Source organism: Mandrillus leucophaeus, unplaced genomic scaffold (genome assembly GCF_000951045.1).
Source record: "Mandrillus leucophaeus isolate KB7577 unplaced genomic scaffold, Mleu.le_1.0 Scaffold1660, whole genome shotgun sequence".
NCBI classification, from domain to species: Eukaryota; Metazoa; Chordata; class Mammalia; order Primates; family Cercopithecidae; genus Mandrillus; species Mandrillus leucophaeus.
The window spans coordinates 290,159-308,928 of record NW_012101655.1 but is presented as its reverse complement, the minus strand read 5'-3'; the positions used below and the strand labels follow the sequence as shown (position 1 = coordinate 308,928).

Genomic DNA, 18,770 nt, shown 5'->3' with positions numbered 1-18,770 from the left:
TATGGGGGTTGACTTCCACCTTGCTGTTCTTATGCTAGTGAGTTCTCACAAGATCTGGTGTTTTAAAAGTGTGTGGCACATCCCCCTTCACTCTCTCTCCTGCCCCACTACGGTAAGATGTGTTTGCTTCCCATTCACTTTCCGCCATGATTGTAAGTTTCCTGTGGCTTCCCAGTCATGCTTCCTGTTAAGCCTGTGGAACTGTGAGTCAATTAAACCTCTTTACTTCATAAATTACTCAGTCTGAGGTAGTTCTTCACAGCAGTGTGAGAATGGACTAATACAGATCCCTTTCTTGTCTAAATTATTTATCAGTGTAAAATCACATTCTGGTTTCACTTAGCTTCTTACTTGTACTGTAACAGTTATTCAAAAGTATTATTTAGAAAATAACACCTATAATTTGAAAAAATGTTCTACTCAAACCTTTAATTATAATATTTGCACAGCATCTTCTTGACCTCAAGAAGAGAACTTGAAACAAACAGAAAAGCTAGGAAGTATTAGTGTTGTTACATTTTTCTGTTCTTTTTTTAAAAAAACATCATCACACACTGGGTCCTATTGTGGGGAGTGGGTATGGGGGAGAGAGAGCATTAGGAGATATACCTAACGTAAATGACAACTTAATGGGTGCAGCACACCAACATGGCACATGTATACATATGTAACAAACCTGCACGTTGTGCACATGTATCCTAGAACTTAAAGTATAATAAAAAAAAAAAAAAAAAAAAAAAAAAAAAACCTCATGCTGACCGCAAAACTTCTAAGGTAGAAACTCTCACAGATGACCAACAGAAGTGTAAATTAGAACGACCTTTCCAGAAACATGGCTATAAGTATAATGAGGCTATAAATTCTAGGACTCTATCTTAAGACAAAAATCTGAAATGTCAAAGATATGTACAAAGAGAAATCAAAATCAAACAACTTCATATGTATAGCATTAAGGGGAAATTAAATAAATTTTGTATATCCATATTGTGGATTAGGGTAAAGTCTCTTAAAATAGAATTTTTAATGACAAAAAGTCAACAATATAGTATGTAAGTTTTTTTAAATGTAGGACAATATACAACATGGTCAGACAAGTAAATATACAGATATGCCATACATAAGGAAATAAACCAAAATCTTGCCTGTTTATCTCCAGATGGAGAGAGGCACTAGAAGATTTTCATCTTTCTATTTAATTTTCCTAATTCTTTACAGTTGGGTACCTTAAAGGCAGTCTTGGAAATTTATGCAAATGAAACACTCTGCTATTTCTGCTGAAGAGAATTCAAAGCTACCATACTCTTTTTTTTTTTTTTTTCTTTTGAGATGGAGTCTCACTATGTCACCCAGGCTGGAGTGCAGTGGCATGATCTTGGTCACTGCAACCTCCGCCTCCTGGGTTCAAGCAATTCTTTGCCTCAGCCTACCAAATAGCTAGGATTACAGGCACCTACCACCACGCCCAGGTAATTTTTGTATTTTTAGTAGAGACGGGGTTTCACCATCTTGGCCAGGCTGGTCTTGAACTCCTGACCTCGTGATCCATCCGCCTTGACCTCCTAAAGTGCTGGGATTACAGGCGTAAGCTACAGTACCCAGCCTACAATACTCATTTTTATGGCTAATAAAAGAAATGACAAGCACGTCCATGTTTTCAGAAAGTCATTTCCTTTTCTTTCATGTATGTGTTGTTTCTTACCACACACATGATGTATGACAGGATAGCACCAGACGAGCCTATGAGTGCACCCACAATGGTCAGCAGATTGTTGTTGAGCAGGAAGCCCTCTGCACACAGGGCCCAGCCTGAGTAGCTGTTCAGCACAGTGATGACGACGGGCATGTCGGCACCCCCAATAGCAGCTGTCAAAGTCACACCCTAGAACAACAATCAAAGTACAACTCAAAATTAATAACATAAAAATAAAACCTCTGGCATTTAACATTTTGCTCCTTAATTATTCTAGCTTTCCCACTAATATATTTACATATAAGTTCCACTTCTGGTAATAAGTGTCTCCCATCTGACCAACACTTCCACAGGTACAACAACTATAAACACTGAGCCACCCACACCCCTGAAAAAAATCCCTACATTTTAAAAAAACACTTTTCAGTGATGAAAAACAGGCAGAAACTGGAGAAGTATCTACATTTGGAAAAACATAACGACACCAAGTGAATTTCCCAATTTTTGTGGCTTTAGACTGAGGGCAATCCCCTGTTGGTACCAATTAAAGAAATTATAAAATATAAGCCCACAGTCTTACTGGCTTGAAGATCCTGAAGATAGCACTTGAGATGACTAAGGCAGCTGGAAAGTAATAAGGGAAATCCCACAAAGGAGCAGGCTAGAGAGAGGGAGTCCCAGTTTCTGTGTATGAATTCTACTCAAATCTCTGGATGACTCTTGAACTATACATATGTGAGACAGACTCCAAGCAATCCTGTTAAGGATAAAATAACAACAGATTTCAGCTGCCCCTCCCCACCATAAGGGAGTCAAAATTTGGAATTTGAGTTTAGCCAAGTTAGCTGGCTACAAAAATGCATAAATAAAAAATAATAATCAATACCCTTTGAAGGAATATAACATAATCCAAAATGTCTATAATGTATCATTAACAATGTCTGTGATACCACTCAAAATTACTAAACACAGGAAAGGAAAAAGCTTTTTGCTTATTTCACATATTTTTACCTTTTTTTGCTTGTTACAATGAGAGCATATTCATGTACTACTCATTTAAGCCAAAAACAATAAAATAAATTCAAAAAATACTTTGTCTAAGACATTCTCATAGAATCAATAAATCCTTTAAATATCATATTCACTGCTTCCCTGAAACAACAATTCTTAAAGTTTTGTTTTGTTTTGAGACAGAGTCTTGCTTTGTCGCCCAGGCTAGAGTGCAATGGCATGATCTTGGCTCACTGCAACCTCTACCTCCCAGGTTCAAGCAATTCTCCTGCCTCAGCCTCCCAAGTAGCTAGGAATACAGGCGCACACCGCCATGCCCGGCATATTTTTGTATTTTTAGTAGAGACAGGGTTTCACCATGTTGGCCAGGCTCCTGACTTCAGGTGGTCCACCCACCTCGGCCTCCCGAAGTGCTGGAATTACAGTCATGAGCCACCACGCCCAGTCACATTTGTATATCTTTTATTTTGAGACTTCATTAACCTATTCTGTCTTATTAGATTAAAAATATCAAAATTATTTTTCTTTTGTTTAAAACAAAAATCAGTGCAACAAGCCAGAATAAAATTAGACTATGAGCATTAATATAAAGATGAGATTTTAATTTACTTTTCAGTGATCTCAAGTTTCTGTGTTGAAATCATGACTTAACTCTCATAATCACACAAAAATAAGTAACATTTTTACACTATAAATTAGGTGTTTCTGAATCAAGGAGCCAGTAAGTATTTCATAAGCAATTGCTATGTGTCTAACTTTGTGTTAGGCACTGTAGATAATTTTTTTAACTTAAATATAAACCTTATCTACAGATTATACACGGAAAGAACATGAGTAACAGTGAGTAACAGCAAATAATAGCACTTCATGAAGCAACATCATACATTGATATAAGATGCCAGACTGCCATATAGACAACTAAAAACTACTGTTTCAATATACGAAATGTAAAAATTACAGAGAAAGAGGAAGGCTGAACCTATCATAAAAGGCTTAACTGAACACTCTCACTGAGCATACGGGGTTTTTTAACTGCATTTCATTTTATACTTATTTGATTTCATGTCATATCTTCCAATGTTGTGAGAGCAACTAGTGGGCAGAGACTATCTTACTTGCATAAACCCCGAAGCACTATTTTGTAGGGCTTGTCATATAGTAGGCACCTAATACATTGAAACCCTTGGCCTTTTTAAGCTCCTGTTCACCAACACATTGATCCAGTGAAAAGACTCCAGAGCAATAAAGGCATCTCATGTGACAACTTTAAAATGAACAATTAAGTTGCAAGAAAGAATAATGTTCTTCCTACACTCTTCTGTGTTTTCCAGATTCTAAAAAGATGAACATGTGACATAATTTTAAAACATTTTTATTCCATCAAGGTTTTTGATGAGATAAAAATCTGATTACACTTTAATCTAACAAAATATTACCAGTTTTTCACCAAAGATGTACTTTTCAATCTCTGACTTCTTACCATGACAGCAGAGAGAGCAGACACAGAACCCAGACAGGCGATGCCAGTGGTAAAGCTTGGGTCTACCATGAATGGGATTATCCCGCCCACACTAGCAGCCAGTAAGCCTGCATTGAGTAAGTGCCTTCCAGGCAGTAGGAGAGGGGCAGATTTCAGGAGACCTAGAGCCAAGCACATAGTAGTTAGAATTCAGAATGTGTTGTAAGAAACCCCCTTACACACACCCAAGTGTGTCTTTTAATCCTAGACTACCAAAATTTAACATTAGCATAACATGGTATTTAAAATATTACTTTATATTACTAGGTATGAAACAAAAGCAAATTAGAATTATTACACATAATAAACATGAACAGAGACAGAAAAACTATGGTTCGACTTCACTATTCTTTTCCCTATTTTGATCACAAAACAATTTCTTTCCTTTTTGTCATGAAATCTTAAGAAGTTATTTTCTTACGTATGACCAACACGGAAGTTGTTAAGTGTGGGTTTATTTATTTAAAACTTCATGCATGCCAGTCTTCTGACAAAAATAAAGCATAATAAAGTAAAAATAAACAAATAGAACTTCAATAAGGAATCCTTGCACACTAGTATTTCAGATTCTATTAACTGAGCCCAAGGAAGAAACCTTGTTTGTTATTTGTTCCTAAAGGCAAAGCATGAGATAAAAATGTTTGAAACTTGAAGTTCTTTTATGATTTTCAAGTTTCGTGGAAGTTCCCCACTTAATTTTCATGACTTTATTACTGAGAGGCAAGACCATGTTTTTAAATCACAAACTAGTTTATCTAGAGACTTTTTTGTAAAAACACTGACAGCAGCCTCGGTAGGGTTTTTTTCTCCACTTCCATTTTCATGATTGACTTTACCAGCAGCAAAAGTTGTCATGCTAGAGTCCTAAAGTGTGTATTTGTTTTCAAAATAAGTACTGTTTACTACTCACACAAACTTATTTAATAAGTTCCTATTTTGGAAAATGTATAAAGTTTATTTCTGTGAATTCTACAGTCATCTCTAACCAAGGATTGTGAGGATGCTGTTTCGTTCACATGTATTATCAAAAGTCAACTAGTCCCTCTATGCAAATTCCTGTGCACTAATTTCCTCCATTAGCTGTCTGCAAATGAAACAGCTTCAAAGCTTTATGAGACTTGTTAAGTATCAATAAAGGGGAAGGATAGGGGGAAAAAACTTTTACAATTTCTGAGTGCTATATGAATACTCTTCACCTAACAGTTTTACTGTTAAGGTATTTTCTTGTTTTACTCTTTTTTATTAGTATTGATATTTGATTTTTTTATAAAAAGTAGAGATAGGGTCTCGCTATATTGCCCAGGCTGGTCTTGAACTCTTGGGCTCGAGAGCCTCCCACCTCAGCCACCCAAAGTCCTGGATTGCAGGCATGAGCCATTGCGCCCAACCATGTTAATGTATTTTCTGAAACTAAAATGGATCCCTAAATGCCCTAAACATAGCTATTTACTTCTATGTTATGCTGAATCACTTACCCTGCAATTTTCCATAGGCAATGAGAGACCCACTAAAGGTGACGCCACCAATGTAAGTGCCGAGGTAGGCCACAATCTTGGTGAGATTTGCTGCTGCATCCGTAGCAAAATGTGGATATTCTATAATGTACTCAGCTATGCAAGTAAGTACAGCTGCCAAACCCACTAAACTGTGAAAAGCAGCAACTAATTGAGGTAAATCAGAAATCTGGATGCGTTTGGCAATTGTCAATCCTGTTATGAAATGAAGGTCAAAAATAAATTAAAACTTGACAAACTTTTGAGAAGTAACCACAACAAAGATCACCCTTAAGAATTTCCACCATTGTCACAAATAAATATTATCTAGTTCCTAGTACGGGCTAAATATTCTCTACAGGGGCTGTACAGAAGGTAAGGGCACTAGTTGTATACAGGTTGAGTATCCCTTATCTGATATGCTTGGGACCAGAAGTGTTTCAGATTTTAATTTCTTTTTAAATTTTGGAATATTTTCATATACATAATAAGATATCTTGGGAATGGGACCCAGGTCTAAACACAAAATTCATTTATGTTTCATATACATACAGCCTGAAAGGAATTTTAAACATTTCAAATTATTTTGTGCTTGAAACAAAGTTTGTGTTAAGTATTTATGTGTGGAATTCACCACTTGTGGTGTCATGTCACCACTCAAAAAGTTTTGGATTTTGAAGCATTTCAGATTTTCGGATTAAAGATGCTCAACTTGTATACCCTTTCAAAACAACAGTTTTTCTCCACACACCTAAGCACGACCCAACTCCAATGAACCCCAACACGCAGCATCAATGCATGCCTCTTCCCATCACAAACTCCCAACCTTCCCCTAGCCAACACTTCTTCAGACTACCTAAATCTCTAATCAAATTCCCTTATATTCTCCCCATTACAACCAGGCCCTCTTCTCTATAACCAGTGTTTGCTCCTGAGCACATAAGAAACACCTGGAACATGAAGAAGACCTTGGTTTTCAGGTGGGTAGGTGGGAGCAAAGTCCCAAGGTAAAGAAAGGCAAAAATCTGGGCAGTAAATACCCAAATTGGGAGCCTCTGAAGGAACTGCATGGCTATAGGTAGGTGATACAGAAGGAGTGGGGCTCAGAATATTTGCTAAGATCACGTCTAAAGGTTTTCCTGCCATGAACCTATAGCGCAAACATTTTCCTTCAAGTCCCTTTCCAGAGATTATCAAGAAAAGAGTCAAAGCTTTCCTGAGGAAGTATAAAAGGAGGCCTAAAGCCAGTGTTGCACTGGGAAACATTTAATAACCAGTTCCACAGGAAAGAAATACATGCACATACAAATATATGAGCTTTAACTGATATAAAGGTGGCTAGCACACAATTTTCAAATAATAAGAAATACAGTGTTCTTTATTGAAAATTCCATGTAGACAAATTGACTTTCATAGAATGTTTTTATGGATCTTTGCTAAACTCTTATATCTATAGCCAACCTAGTGTTTGCAACTGATGAATAAGCATACTTCCAACAGGAACATTGTTTGATATTTATTTTTATTTACTTTAATAACTAAGATGAAAGTAAAACAACAGAATGTATGTGAGAACTTCACTCATTTATCAACCATGAGTGACTTTATTGCTGAATGTGATAATAGTTTTCAAATACTGGAAGAGTATTTGCTCAATTATTTGTGCTATTCACAATGTCACAGCTACAGTCAAAACATTTGAAGTTTAAGCTGCATCACTAACATTTTCTCCATCACTTTCTCACGTCTGGACAATAAACAAAACAATAAATCAAGCCCAGATTGTAGCATTTGCCTATTTCCACACTGCAATACTCCTACCAAGTAAAATTTCAATCTACCAATGTGATGTCATTGAATGTAGAATTGGAAAGAGATGTACCACAGTCCACTGATACATAGCATTTCTTCCATACACATACAATAGATATAAGTAACCTCAAGAGCATAGATAATAAAACCTAGTAAATTAATTAGAAAGTTATGAGTTTTTAATATTATTACCTTTGTTTCTGATTTATTTAATTTTAAGTTTATGTAATTTAGTATTTAATAATGGCTGTGTTTAACAATCAACTTTAAAAATTCCTGGAAAAAAATTTTTTTTTTTTTTTGAGACAGAATCTCGCTCTGTCATCCAGGCTGGAGTGCAGCAGCATGATCACAGCTCACTGCAACCTCTACATCCCAGTTTCAAGCGATTCTCATGCTTCAGCCACCCAAAAAGCTGGGATTGCAGTTGTACGCCACCATGCCCAACTAATTTTTGTATGTTTAATAGCTACGGGGGTTCACCATATTGGCCAGGCTGGTTTCAAACTCCTGGCCTCATGTGATCCACCCACATCAGCCTCCCAAAGTGCTGGGATTACAAGTGTGAGCCACCAAGCCCGGCCTAAAAATTCCTGAAAATTTAACAATCCAGCACACAACTGAATAAAATTAAAACAGTGGTTTTTCTGCTGGCACATGTTTTTTTCATTTTTAACAGGTCTATGAAGCAGAATCTTTGGCTGTTATGTATGCCCAGCAGAACAAAAGTTAGTTTATGTATAGTACATACATAAGGATTCCAATCCCCCATTCCATTATCAGCTAACGGGACACAGTCAGTAAAGGAAAATAAGAATTGAGTATAGGATATTTTGACTCAGTTGATGCATTTACTCAGTGTTTTAAAATGTATTTGAATGAGAATTACACCAACTGGGATGAATTTTCACCAAAATAATATTAACTGAAGCAACTTCCATGAACACAATTTAATTATTTCATCAATATGGACCTTAGAAATATATATTGAGAAACTGGAGTTCACATAAAGGCAGAAGCCCACAAGTGCTTACCAATGGTACCACCCAAAGCCATCGCTCCAGACATCTGAGCTAGTAATTCTGGGCCCGGTTTTAGGACTCCGAGGGTGGCTGCCAGCCCTCCAGCAACCCCAATCATGCCCAATGCATTGCCAAGACGTGCTGTTCCCTGGGTGGAGAGGCCAGCCAAGGCACCAACACAGCACAAACCCGAGCCTAGGTACATGATCTTTTCAAAGGAAAAGGGAGAGAGAGAGATTATTAAAACCTTTAGTCTATTAACTTAGAGACTTCAATATATTTCCTACCCATTAGGAATATTAACATACAAAATACTTATATTGTATTTGCACTTATACCATTTATATAAATTGGTTTCTTCTGGATTTGCTATCATGCACAAATACAAATGAAAGTACCTAAGTTTAAATGGGGTCATTATTGGATCTAAAAATACTAAACTTGACCAAATGCTGTAAAAGAGCCAACCCCTGACATAAGTGCCAGGGGCTGTGCCATATGTTTTATCTGTGTTGTCACAGTCTCATGAGATCCACAAGAGGGAAAAATCATTATCCTCATTTTCCAAAAGAGAGAATCAAAGCTTAAAGAAGTTACATACTTTCTTCAAGGCAAATGATCAGTAAATTGGAAATCTGGAATTCAGAGTAAGGTCTTTCTGACTCACTGCTCCAACTCTTCTCAAAAAAAAAATTGTTCATTCAATAAATACTGCATGTTGGAAACACAGAAGAAACTAAAAGACAGTCATTGAAAAGAAATAGAAAATACGGAGTTCAGAATTGTTTCATTATAAATCCACAACAATCTAGCTAGATACATAATGAAGATACTGATAACCTTCCTAACTCCTTTTACATGTGGAAAAATGTAACAAAACAAAGACATAAACCCATATTTAAACTCAGTTACCAGAAAAATCTGTCTCTAGAATCCAGGGTCCTGATCCTTAGGGGAAGAGAATGCTCGGTTTGACCAAGATGTTTCTAGGGTTATTATTGTATTTGCTTGACAGAGTTGTATTTGCTTGATAATTTGAATTAGGATAACTAGCAATGTTAAATCTAATAGAGAAGAAAATATTGTGGTAAATATAAAAACTTACAAAGAGCCTCTTACCTGTTCAATGTTATAACCACTGTAGAGGGCAGCTAAATATCCACCAACAAAGGTACCAGCAGGGAGCAGATACAGGTAGTTGTATTCTGGGGGGTCAGTGGGACGCTTGAACATGTCCAGCATTCTCTGAGTTACCAGAAAGCCACCTTAGCAAAGCAAAGGAAATAAAAAACATAGTACCTCTTTGAGCTCACTGAGCAATATGATTTTTTAAAGTGCTACATTTTTTCTATATTAAGCACATCTTTATCACCTAGGAATAAATATAATTTAAAGTAACATTTTGCAACCTCAAATTTTTTTTTTTTTTTTTTTTTTTGAGATGGAGTCTCACTCTGTTGCCCAGGCTAGGGTGCAATGACACGATCTTGACTCACTACAATCTCCGCCTCCCAGGTTCAAGCTATTCTCCTGTCTCAGCCTCCCGAGTAGCTGGGATTACAGGCTCACGCCACTATGCTGGGCTAATTTTTGTATTTTTAGTAGAGAGCGGGTTTCATCGTGTTGGCCAGGCTGGTCTCGAGCTCCTGACCTTAGGTGATCTGCCCGCCTTGGCCTCCCAAAGTGCTGGGATCACAGGTGTTAACCACCACACCCAGCCAAAATTTAAAGTCATTCTATTACTCAAGTCAGTTCCATTAGAGAGGTGGGGGAAAAAACACTAAATATATTCAGGAAGAAAACGCTATCAGAATGCAAAACTAAAAGAAAAAAGCCATTCAAAAAGCTTGAGAATGTGAAAGATCAAAGATTGGCATCTTTTTCTAGTAGGTTGTTACATTTGTAAAACCCTATAAAAAAATTATAAAAGAGAAAAATACCATATCAACAGGCACCAGGTTTCTTGGACACAATAAAGAATTTTTAGCTGCAAAATAGCATCAAACGAGTCTCACATATGAGTGATGTGCGAGGCTTTCAGTGTCCAGGAACAAACGCTGGCTGGGATAAGGCAAAAGACTAAAATTTGATCTAAAATTATACTCATTTATAGATGTTATGGTGACAGCTCTAACCCAACTTACTTCAAAACTATGCATTCAGTAACTTTCCAGTTAACTTGTAGCAAGACATCATTTTGTCTGTTTGTTTTGGGGAACTGGGGGTTGTTCTCTCACCAAGAGTTTCTAAAAATTACAGATGGGCAAAATAACTAATATTCCTGCACAAAAAGCATTTACGGTCTGAGTGAAACCTTTTTTAAAGGCACAATTATGTCTATTTTATACTGATTTATATTTGCTTTGTATGTCTCCATTGAAAATAGTCCTCTGAGACCTTTCACTGACATCATACCTGCAATGTTGACGGACGATATGAATGTGGCAAGAGTAGCAAGGCCCTGAGAAGTTGTGGAAGGATACAAATGTCCTCCCATCAGTGCCAACCCACCAACTGCAGTCAGGCCTAGAAAGAAAGCATCAACATGGTGAATAGTGATAGTGACACCACCAAATCAAATATCATAGCTGAAGTACCTCACACACATAGATTCACAGAGGGTAAAGTTCTCAATATCAAAAAACAAGGCAGCTTTCTTATACCCTCATTAAAATGAAATAAACAATTTTCCTTACGCAGACTGTGGACAACACAGCTTCACATCATTCTCACTGAAATTACTACTGTGGGAAAAGGGTTAACAAAACTTTTTCTCCTTCTGCATTGGAATTGGACTTTCCTTTAACTTTCTAGCTATGTTCCTCTAATACCGATATAAATCCACCAATGTTATAGACAACATTGCTCATGGTTAAAAAGTGACCCTGGTAGATAATTTGCATGTAAACTGGAAGAAACTATTAATGAACTGTAAATGTCTGCTGGGGATGCCTAGCTTTGGGTTTTCCTGACTACAGCACCTCTTGGAGCTAGACATGTTCCCTGCAGAGATCCTCAAAGCTATGCCTATGGCAATGTTATAAAAGATGACTATTGGCCCTGAGGCTTTTAAGCCAGGACGGCTCCCATGCTTGTCCAATGTAGGATTCATTCCCTCATATCTGAACCATTGCTAGGGGACAAAGAAAATAGATCCTGGGCAGCCACGTGGACTGCTGCTGCTGCGTGAACTGCTGAAAAGACTGGCACCAAAGAGAAATGCCTCATGCCACCTCACTGGAAAGCAATGTTTTCCCGTCCCATAGCTTCCTGGTGCCACACAGGGCCTATTGTAGCCTTGCTAGGCTGAATGTTGAGTTGAATTCAAGGAGAACCCCATAGGATGTTGCAACTATGATTCTGTGGAATGCTGGTTTTCAAATTTTATCAGTGGAATCCTTCCTTTAAAAAAAAAAAAAAAAGAATCAAACTTGGAAGAAGTAACAGTGGCTCTGTCCTGCTTGAAATGGGAGCAGCCCAAAGAGCTGACACACTTCCACGGCCTCTTACTTTGCAGGCCCATATTCCACACCCTCTCGGAGTCTGGGAGCCCTTAGATCACCAAAGCAGATGCCTCAGATGCCAAGCAAAACAACTTGAAAACACACTTTATAAACGTCATTGATAGTCCTCCTAGAGCTGAGTAAGCCTATGAAAACCTGAGATGAGGAAAAACAAGAGAGTAACAAACCTGAGATTGCATTCGTCACAGACATTAGTGGTGAGTGGAGAGCAGGGGTCACTCCCCAGACGGTATGATACCCCACAATGCCGGCCAAGCCAAAAGTGGTCACCATCTGAGAAAAGGCTAGATTGGGAGCTGCAATGCCCAAACCCAGTATCCCTGTGAGACCTAGAGAAAGAAAGTAAAGAGTATGTGTGAGCTGACATCCAGTTGTCTCAGTAAGATTAAAAGCACACCCATAAATATGTGAAATAGTCAATGCTTTTAAATTCCACTCCCTTGCCAGTAATGAGCAGATTTTTTAGACATTTGACAATTAAGAAGTAGGGGGATGGAGGAATACTGTGGACAAAACCCAACTTTCTGACCGCCACCCCAAAATAAGCTATAAAGATCTAGTAATATTTACGAGTCACCTTAATAACAATTTGCACATTTTCCTCTGTGCAGTTTGTCCTCTTCCCTGTTTTAACTTTTATTGACAATGCCACATATGTTTATACAAGCATTTTTATTCCCGATTACAGGCCTATAGAGGATCTACCAAAGCATTTTCTACTGGGGCAAGACACAACCTTTATAAGACAAGACTTTTATGAGGCCAATTTTATATCACTCTCAGATTTGGCTGAGGAATAGGGGTTTTAAAAGAGTAGGAAGAATTTCATTCACTCCAGCACCTCCCCAAAACATATGGCTTCCACCCACCCGGGACACAAGTTTTGCAATTGCTCCTGAATCTGGACTGGACTGTTGGCCAGGGCAGTCAGCTCCAGCCTCAACACCAAGTCAGCAAACAGGATTTTACAAAGAAAAGGAAAAAAAATACAAATTAAATTAAGAATGTGCAGAATACAAACAGCTCTGAACATACATCTTTAATTATCGCCTTCCTTGATAGCAAACATGTGGACAGTTGTTCTGCAACAGAAGAAAGGGTTACCTAGTGGTCAGTAAAAAGAAAATGACAGTGGGTGACCAGGGAACTAGAAGTTAACTTTCCTGAATAAGGTACCTTTTTCCTTGATGTAAACTATTACTTTGGAAGTGGCACCACTGAAATATCTAGGGATTGACATTAATTTTACATTAAATCATTCAATATGACTGTAGTTTTAATTTATTTTCCTACCCACATATCATGTATCCAAGGTTCCAGTGCATAGCCCATTAACCATCTGATTAGAGAGTTAGATACAACACTGTTTTCCAGTTAAAAATTAGAGAAGTTGTATAGGGTTGTGAATAAGAATATGTTTTCTTAAGTCAGTCTGGTTTGAATCCTGGTTCTGCTGCTCCCTAGCTGTGTCATCTCAGGCAAGTTACTTAATCTCTCTGTGCTTCAGGTCTTCATATGTAAAATTATCAACCCTCTCTGTCTTCATCTGGAAAAGAAAATAATAATATACCCACTTTGCTGAATTCTTGTAAAAAATAAATGAGCTAAGGCATGTGAAGTATTTAGCACAGTGCCTAGCAGTCACTAAATGCTAGTTATTATTATGACCACATTAGTCAGGAAGCACTACCTTATCATAATCCACGGTCCTTTGTGTTAGCCATCTGTGACAAAAACTACGTCATATACCTGAAGGTTTTCTTATCAACTATTTAATAAACTAATGTCTTTTCTATCATATATTTAGTAACATATGTCAGACTATATTTCTATATCTGTATAACAGAGGAAGAGAAAGGCTGATGAAAGAAGAGAAAGCAAATCACATTCTTTAAAGAATGCTGTTCAAATACATTTTTAATACATATAAAAGAAAAATGCTTATTTTTAATATAAAAGAGGGAGTTCAAGATAAAGAAAAACAAATATAAGTTCATCCTTTCATTCACTGGAATATGCCACTGTCATATATATTAAGAAGCAATATGCCCTGATTCAAGAAATATAAGAGAAACCAAGAAAAATAAATCATTATATGTGCCTTGCTACATTTCCTTATGAATCTGAAAGAGAAATGGAAATTTACAATCCTACTCATAATATGTTCCATGTACAACACAATAACCTCATTTATTTTGTTTTTTTAACAAATAAGTGCAAGTAGGGACACTGCTTCATCTACTCACAGTGTTCACCACTAGAGGCTTTTTCAGTCATTTTGCTGAGACTTGCTCTTTATTCAAGGAGAGTTACATGTTTAGCTTTAAAACATCTGGACTCACATGGGAATTTGGAGGATGCTGAGTCTACAAGAATTCTATGTGCTTGGTGCTGGTCCTTAATTCTTTATAGTTTGCTTTTGTTTTGTTTTTGTTTTGGCTCTGAATAGATCTAAACATTTTTAATTCATTCTTTGAGAGAGAAACCAATTTAAAATCAAATATCCGTATTTTAGCCTCTAACAATGCTTAGCCAAAATATTACACCACTTTACAATAAATTATTTAGTGTTTTCATGAAGAATGAATTTTAAAACAAAGAATTTATGTTAAATTATAAAGAAAGAGATCTAAATGAAAATATTGAATTTTTTTACAAGTTGAGTAACTCAAAATGTTAGTCACATGTTTAAGGACTAAAGCCTATATTGTAGTACTTATTCTTTAAGGCAAACATTTGGTTCCCTTGTCTTACCCATGTGTGCAGATAATCACAACTGATATTTCACAAAAAAAACAGAAAAAACATAATTATATTTATATGCATTTAACACCAGCACAATATGGCATACATCACTTCTCAATACATTTGATGTAGATAAAAGTAATCTCAGCACACTGGCAGGCCAAGGCAGGAGGATCACTTGAGCTCAGGAGTTCAAGACCAGCCTGGGCAACATGGTGAAGCCCCATCTCTACAAAAAAAACACACAAAAATTAGCTGGGCATGGTGGCATGTGCCTGTAGTCCCAGCCACTCAGGAGGCTGAAGTGGGAAGCTTCCTTCCTCAACCCCAGGAAGTTGAGGCTGTGGTGAGCCATAATCACACCGCTACACTCCTACCTGAGCAACAGAAAAAGACTCTGTTTCAAACATATATATAGTACGTATATTTTTAATATATATAAATAATTGTTTTTAAAATGTTTTCTGTAAAAGGAAAAATGTTTATTGCCTGCATATTATTTCACATGCTTTCATTCCAGTATTTAGCACACTGACTCTATTTATTGCATCAATAAATGTAATCTCCATTTCTGTAGAGGTGAGACAAGTAGTATGTTGCTGAAAAACCAAGTCTTTCAGGCCTGATTACTAATGGAATCCAAAAAAGACAACAGCATTTCATTTACTAATTTTGACAATTAATATATTGCTTGCAGGCCGGGTGTGGCGGCTCACGCCTGTAATCTCAGCACTTTGGGAGGCCAAGTCAGGCAGATCACGAGGTCAGGAGATTGAGATAGTCCTGGTTAACATGGTGAAACCCCATCTCTACTAAAAATACAAAAATTAGCCGGGCGTGGTGGTAGGCACCTGTAGTCCCAGCTGCTCAGGAGGCTAAGGCGGGAGAATGGCGTGAACCCGGGAGGCAGAGCTTGCAGTGAGCCAAGATCGCGCCACTGCACTCCAGCCTGGGTGACAGAGAGAGACTCCATCTCAAAAAGTATATCTATATATCTATAGATATATGTGTATATATGTGTGTATATATATCTATATATGTATAGATCTACATATGTATATCTACATATGTATATATATCTATATATGTATATATCTACATATGTATATATATCTACGTGTGTATACATATCTACGTGTGTGTGTATATCTACATGTGTGTGTATATATACACATATAGATATACACACACACGTAGATATATACACACACACGTTTATATATATACACATACATATATATATAACTTGCAAAATCAAACAATCAAGACTAAACCCTGGTAAATGGTATCCTCACCTGCTGTATATGCAGAAGCCGTTGTCATTGTCTTCCTGAAGGGTGTAATGGTAGCCGCTTTTTCAGCTTCCAGCTCAGCCACTGTCTTCTGTTTTACTGGGGCACCTTGAGGAATATTTTTTGGTGTGGGAGGTGGGAAAATCACTTTACCATCCTAATAGGTATTAGAAAATAGTACATATTAAAAAGTCAATCCAGCATTTCAAAATTGCTTAAAGAATATACTTTACTATTTTTTAAAACCCTGTTCTTTTAAATATAATTTTATGTAAATATATAAATTCATACAATTTGTAACATCATTTTACATAAATATGTCACATGTGTATACAAATACTAATACCCACGTTACATATACATACATATATATGTAATTTGTACGCATACAGGACATATATGTAAGAATGAAAATCAAACCCTTAAAAGCAGATAAGTGGGGGGAATGTTTAATTTTTACTTTATTCAATTTGTTTGTTCATTCTGTTTTTCAAAAGCAGTGTATATTTTTGGTAAGTCATGTACTTTTAAGTCTTTGAAATATTTTTCTTTAAATCATTCTGCATTTACAAATAATTTTTATCAGCATAAACCTGGCATACCAATACCTTATTAAAATATGTCTCAATTCCAAAATAGATTTCTTCCATAAACAGAAATTCTAAAACAAATTTACACTAAAAGCACAGGAAGGAATAGACCTCTTTACTTACTTTCATCACTGCAGTTCCTCTGATGACATGACCCATCGTACCAAAGTCAAAGTCATCTTTCACATCAAAATAAAAATTATCTTTGTCCGGGCTGATGGCCTTCAGGAGTTTCGTGATGTTGTTGGAATATAGGGTGCTGGCCTGAGTGGCCATTCGGCTGGGCAGGTCTGTGTAGCCTATGTGAGTAATTCCCTAAATGAACAAAATTACAGTCAAAAAAGTCTATCGCCCTACATTCACATTCATTCTAGAACAATTCTCATTCATATTCAATGCTAAGTTTTGAAATTATATATCTTTATAAATATACGTACCTACCCATAAACATAAATACATATTTCAACAGGAGCTTTAAACATGCCTATTTTTAATTTTAAAATTTCAGACCTCAATGTCTCTAAATATTTAAAGAAATAAACACCCCCTCATAACTCACTTAAGATATGAGAAGTGATCGCAGATAGAAAATGCATCTTGCTATACCTTATGAATGTAGAGTTCTCCTGGCTTAGTGGTTTCAAAGTTTCCACCAGCCTCAGCAGCTAAATCCACAACAACTGAACCTTCCTTCATTGACTCAATCATTTCTTTATTAAATAAAACTGGAGCTTTTTTACCTAATAAAATCAAAGAAAACAGCACAAGTTATATTATCATTTTCTAATGCCTTAACGTCTAATTATTACAATAGTCTCTGGCCATTCAGGAATTTAACATCTGAAATTTTAACTCTTTCCAAGAGACCCCTAAAGACCATAGCATGTGTGAGACTGGGAATTCTCTTAAGGAAAAAAATACGACAAGTGTAAGCTGCAAAGGCAGTGTGCAGGAGGGAGCCATGTGACTGGCAAGCAGGCCCTGCCATCTGCTCAGCATGAGAATCTCAGCACTGCTCTCCCCACCTGGTTTATACACCACAGCATTCACGAAGAGATCAACAGTTTGACTGTTTTTTTAAAAATGCATAATAATAAACCACTATGGAAACTATATGCACCCAAATTGAACAATTCGTAAAGGTCACCAATGTCAAGAGTACAGTTAATGCTAATTTATGAATTACAAAACAGAATATTGCCAATTATCTTAACATATGTCACCAGATTTTCTGACACATCATATTAACCTACCTTAATTTAACACAGAAAATTTTGAGGAGAGACAGGAAAATGCCAAGAGATCAAAACAGTGGAATCCTACAACTCCAAAAGGTTTAGGAGTTCCCTCATACACTTTTATTCCCACTCAACAATTATGTATTGGTGTCTATAGTGAGTCAAGCCCTATCTATGCCTGGTGCTGGGAATACAGTGGTAAATTAACAAAAAAAAAAAGTCCTTGTTCTCATGGTGTACATTTTCCTTATTTAATAGTTCACCTTTTAAATTTGCAATGTGTTTTTAAGAAGTTCACTAATTCTTAAATAGAAGATGAAAACCCAGACCTTAGGACTTTTCGAGCTAATATACATCAATATGTTCAACAGGGGCTTATACTGTCAGCATACTGTCGTGTTCGCATTTCCATAAAACAATAGAAATACCTAAATCAAAAGATAAAGGAAATAAACTTGTGAGATTAGTAGTATGGAAGTAGAGCATAGCCGGGTGCAGTGGCTCATGACTGTAACAATTTGGGAGGCTGAGATGGGGAGGATCACTTGACCCCAGGAGTTCCAAACCAGCTGGGGTCACATAGCAAGACCCCATCTCTACAAAAATAAAAAACTTAGCTGGACGTGGTGGCATATGCCTATAGTCCTAACCACCCAGGAGGCTGAGAAAGGAAGATCACTTGAGCCCAGGAACTCGAGGATGCAGTGAGCTATTTTTGCACCACTGCACTCCAGCCTGGACAACACAGTGAGACCCCATCTCTTAAAAATATACATATCTTTTATAAAAAGAAAGCAGATCATTAGTAGCCTGATTATCTTTAGCTCTTCTTTT

General features: G+C 36.9%; 1 protein-coding gene across 2 annotated transcripts in view; it reads right to left on the bottom strand.

Annotated features, from left to right (window-relative positions):
• NNT (nicotinamide nucleotide transhydrogenase) overlaps positions 1 to 18,770 on the bottom strand; it is a 96,556-nt gene that overhangs the window by 38,869 nt on the left and 38,917 nt on the right. For both annotated transcript variants that reach the window (XM_011976457.1, XM_011976456.1), the window contains exons 8-17: positions 17,305 to 17,438; positions 16,822 to 17,013; positions 16,112 to 16,265; positions 12,239 to 12,400; positions 10,963 to 11,073; positions 9,667 to 9,812; positions 8,560 to 8,755; positions 5,696 to 5,929; positions 4,182 to 4,342; positions 1,700 to 1,879 (exon numbers count right to left, since the gene is read on the bottom strand). In XM_011976457.1, the coding sequence (XP_011831847.1) occupies positions 1,700 to 1,879; positions 4,182 to 4,342; positions 5,696 to 5,929; positions 8,560 to 8,755; positions 9,667 to 9,812; positions 10,963 to 11,073; positions 12,239 to 12,400; positions 16,112 to 16,265; positions 16,822 to 17,013; positions 17,305 to 17,438 (1,670 nt within the window). The remainder of the gene's footprint in view (positions 1 to 1,699; positions 1,880 to 4,181; positions 4,343 to 5,695; positions 5,930 to 8,559; positions 8,756 to 9,666; positions 9,813 to 10,962; positions 11,074 to 12,238; positions 12,401 to 16,111; positions 16,266 to 16,821; positions 17,014 to 17,304; positions 17,439 to 18,770) is intronic.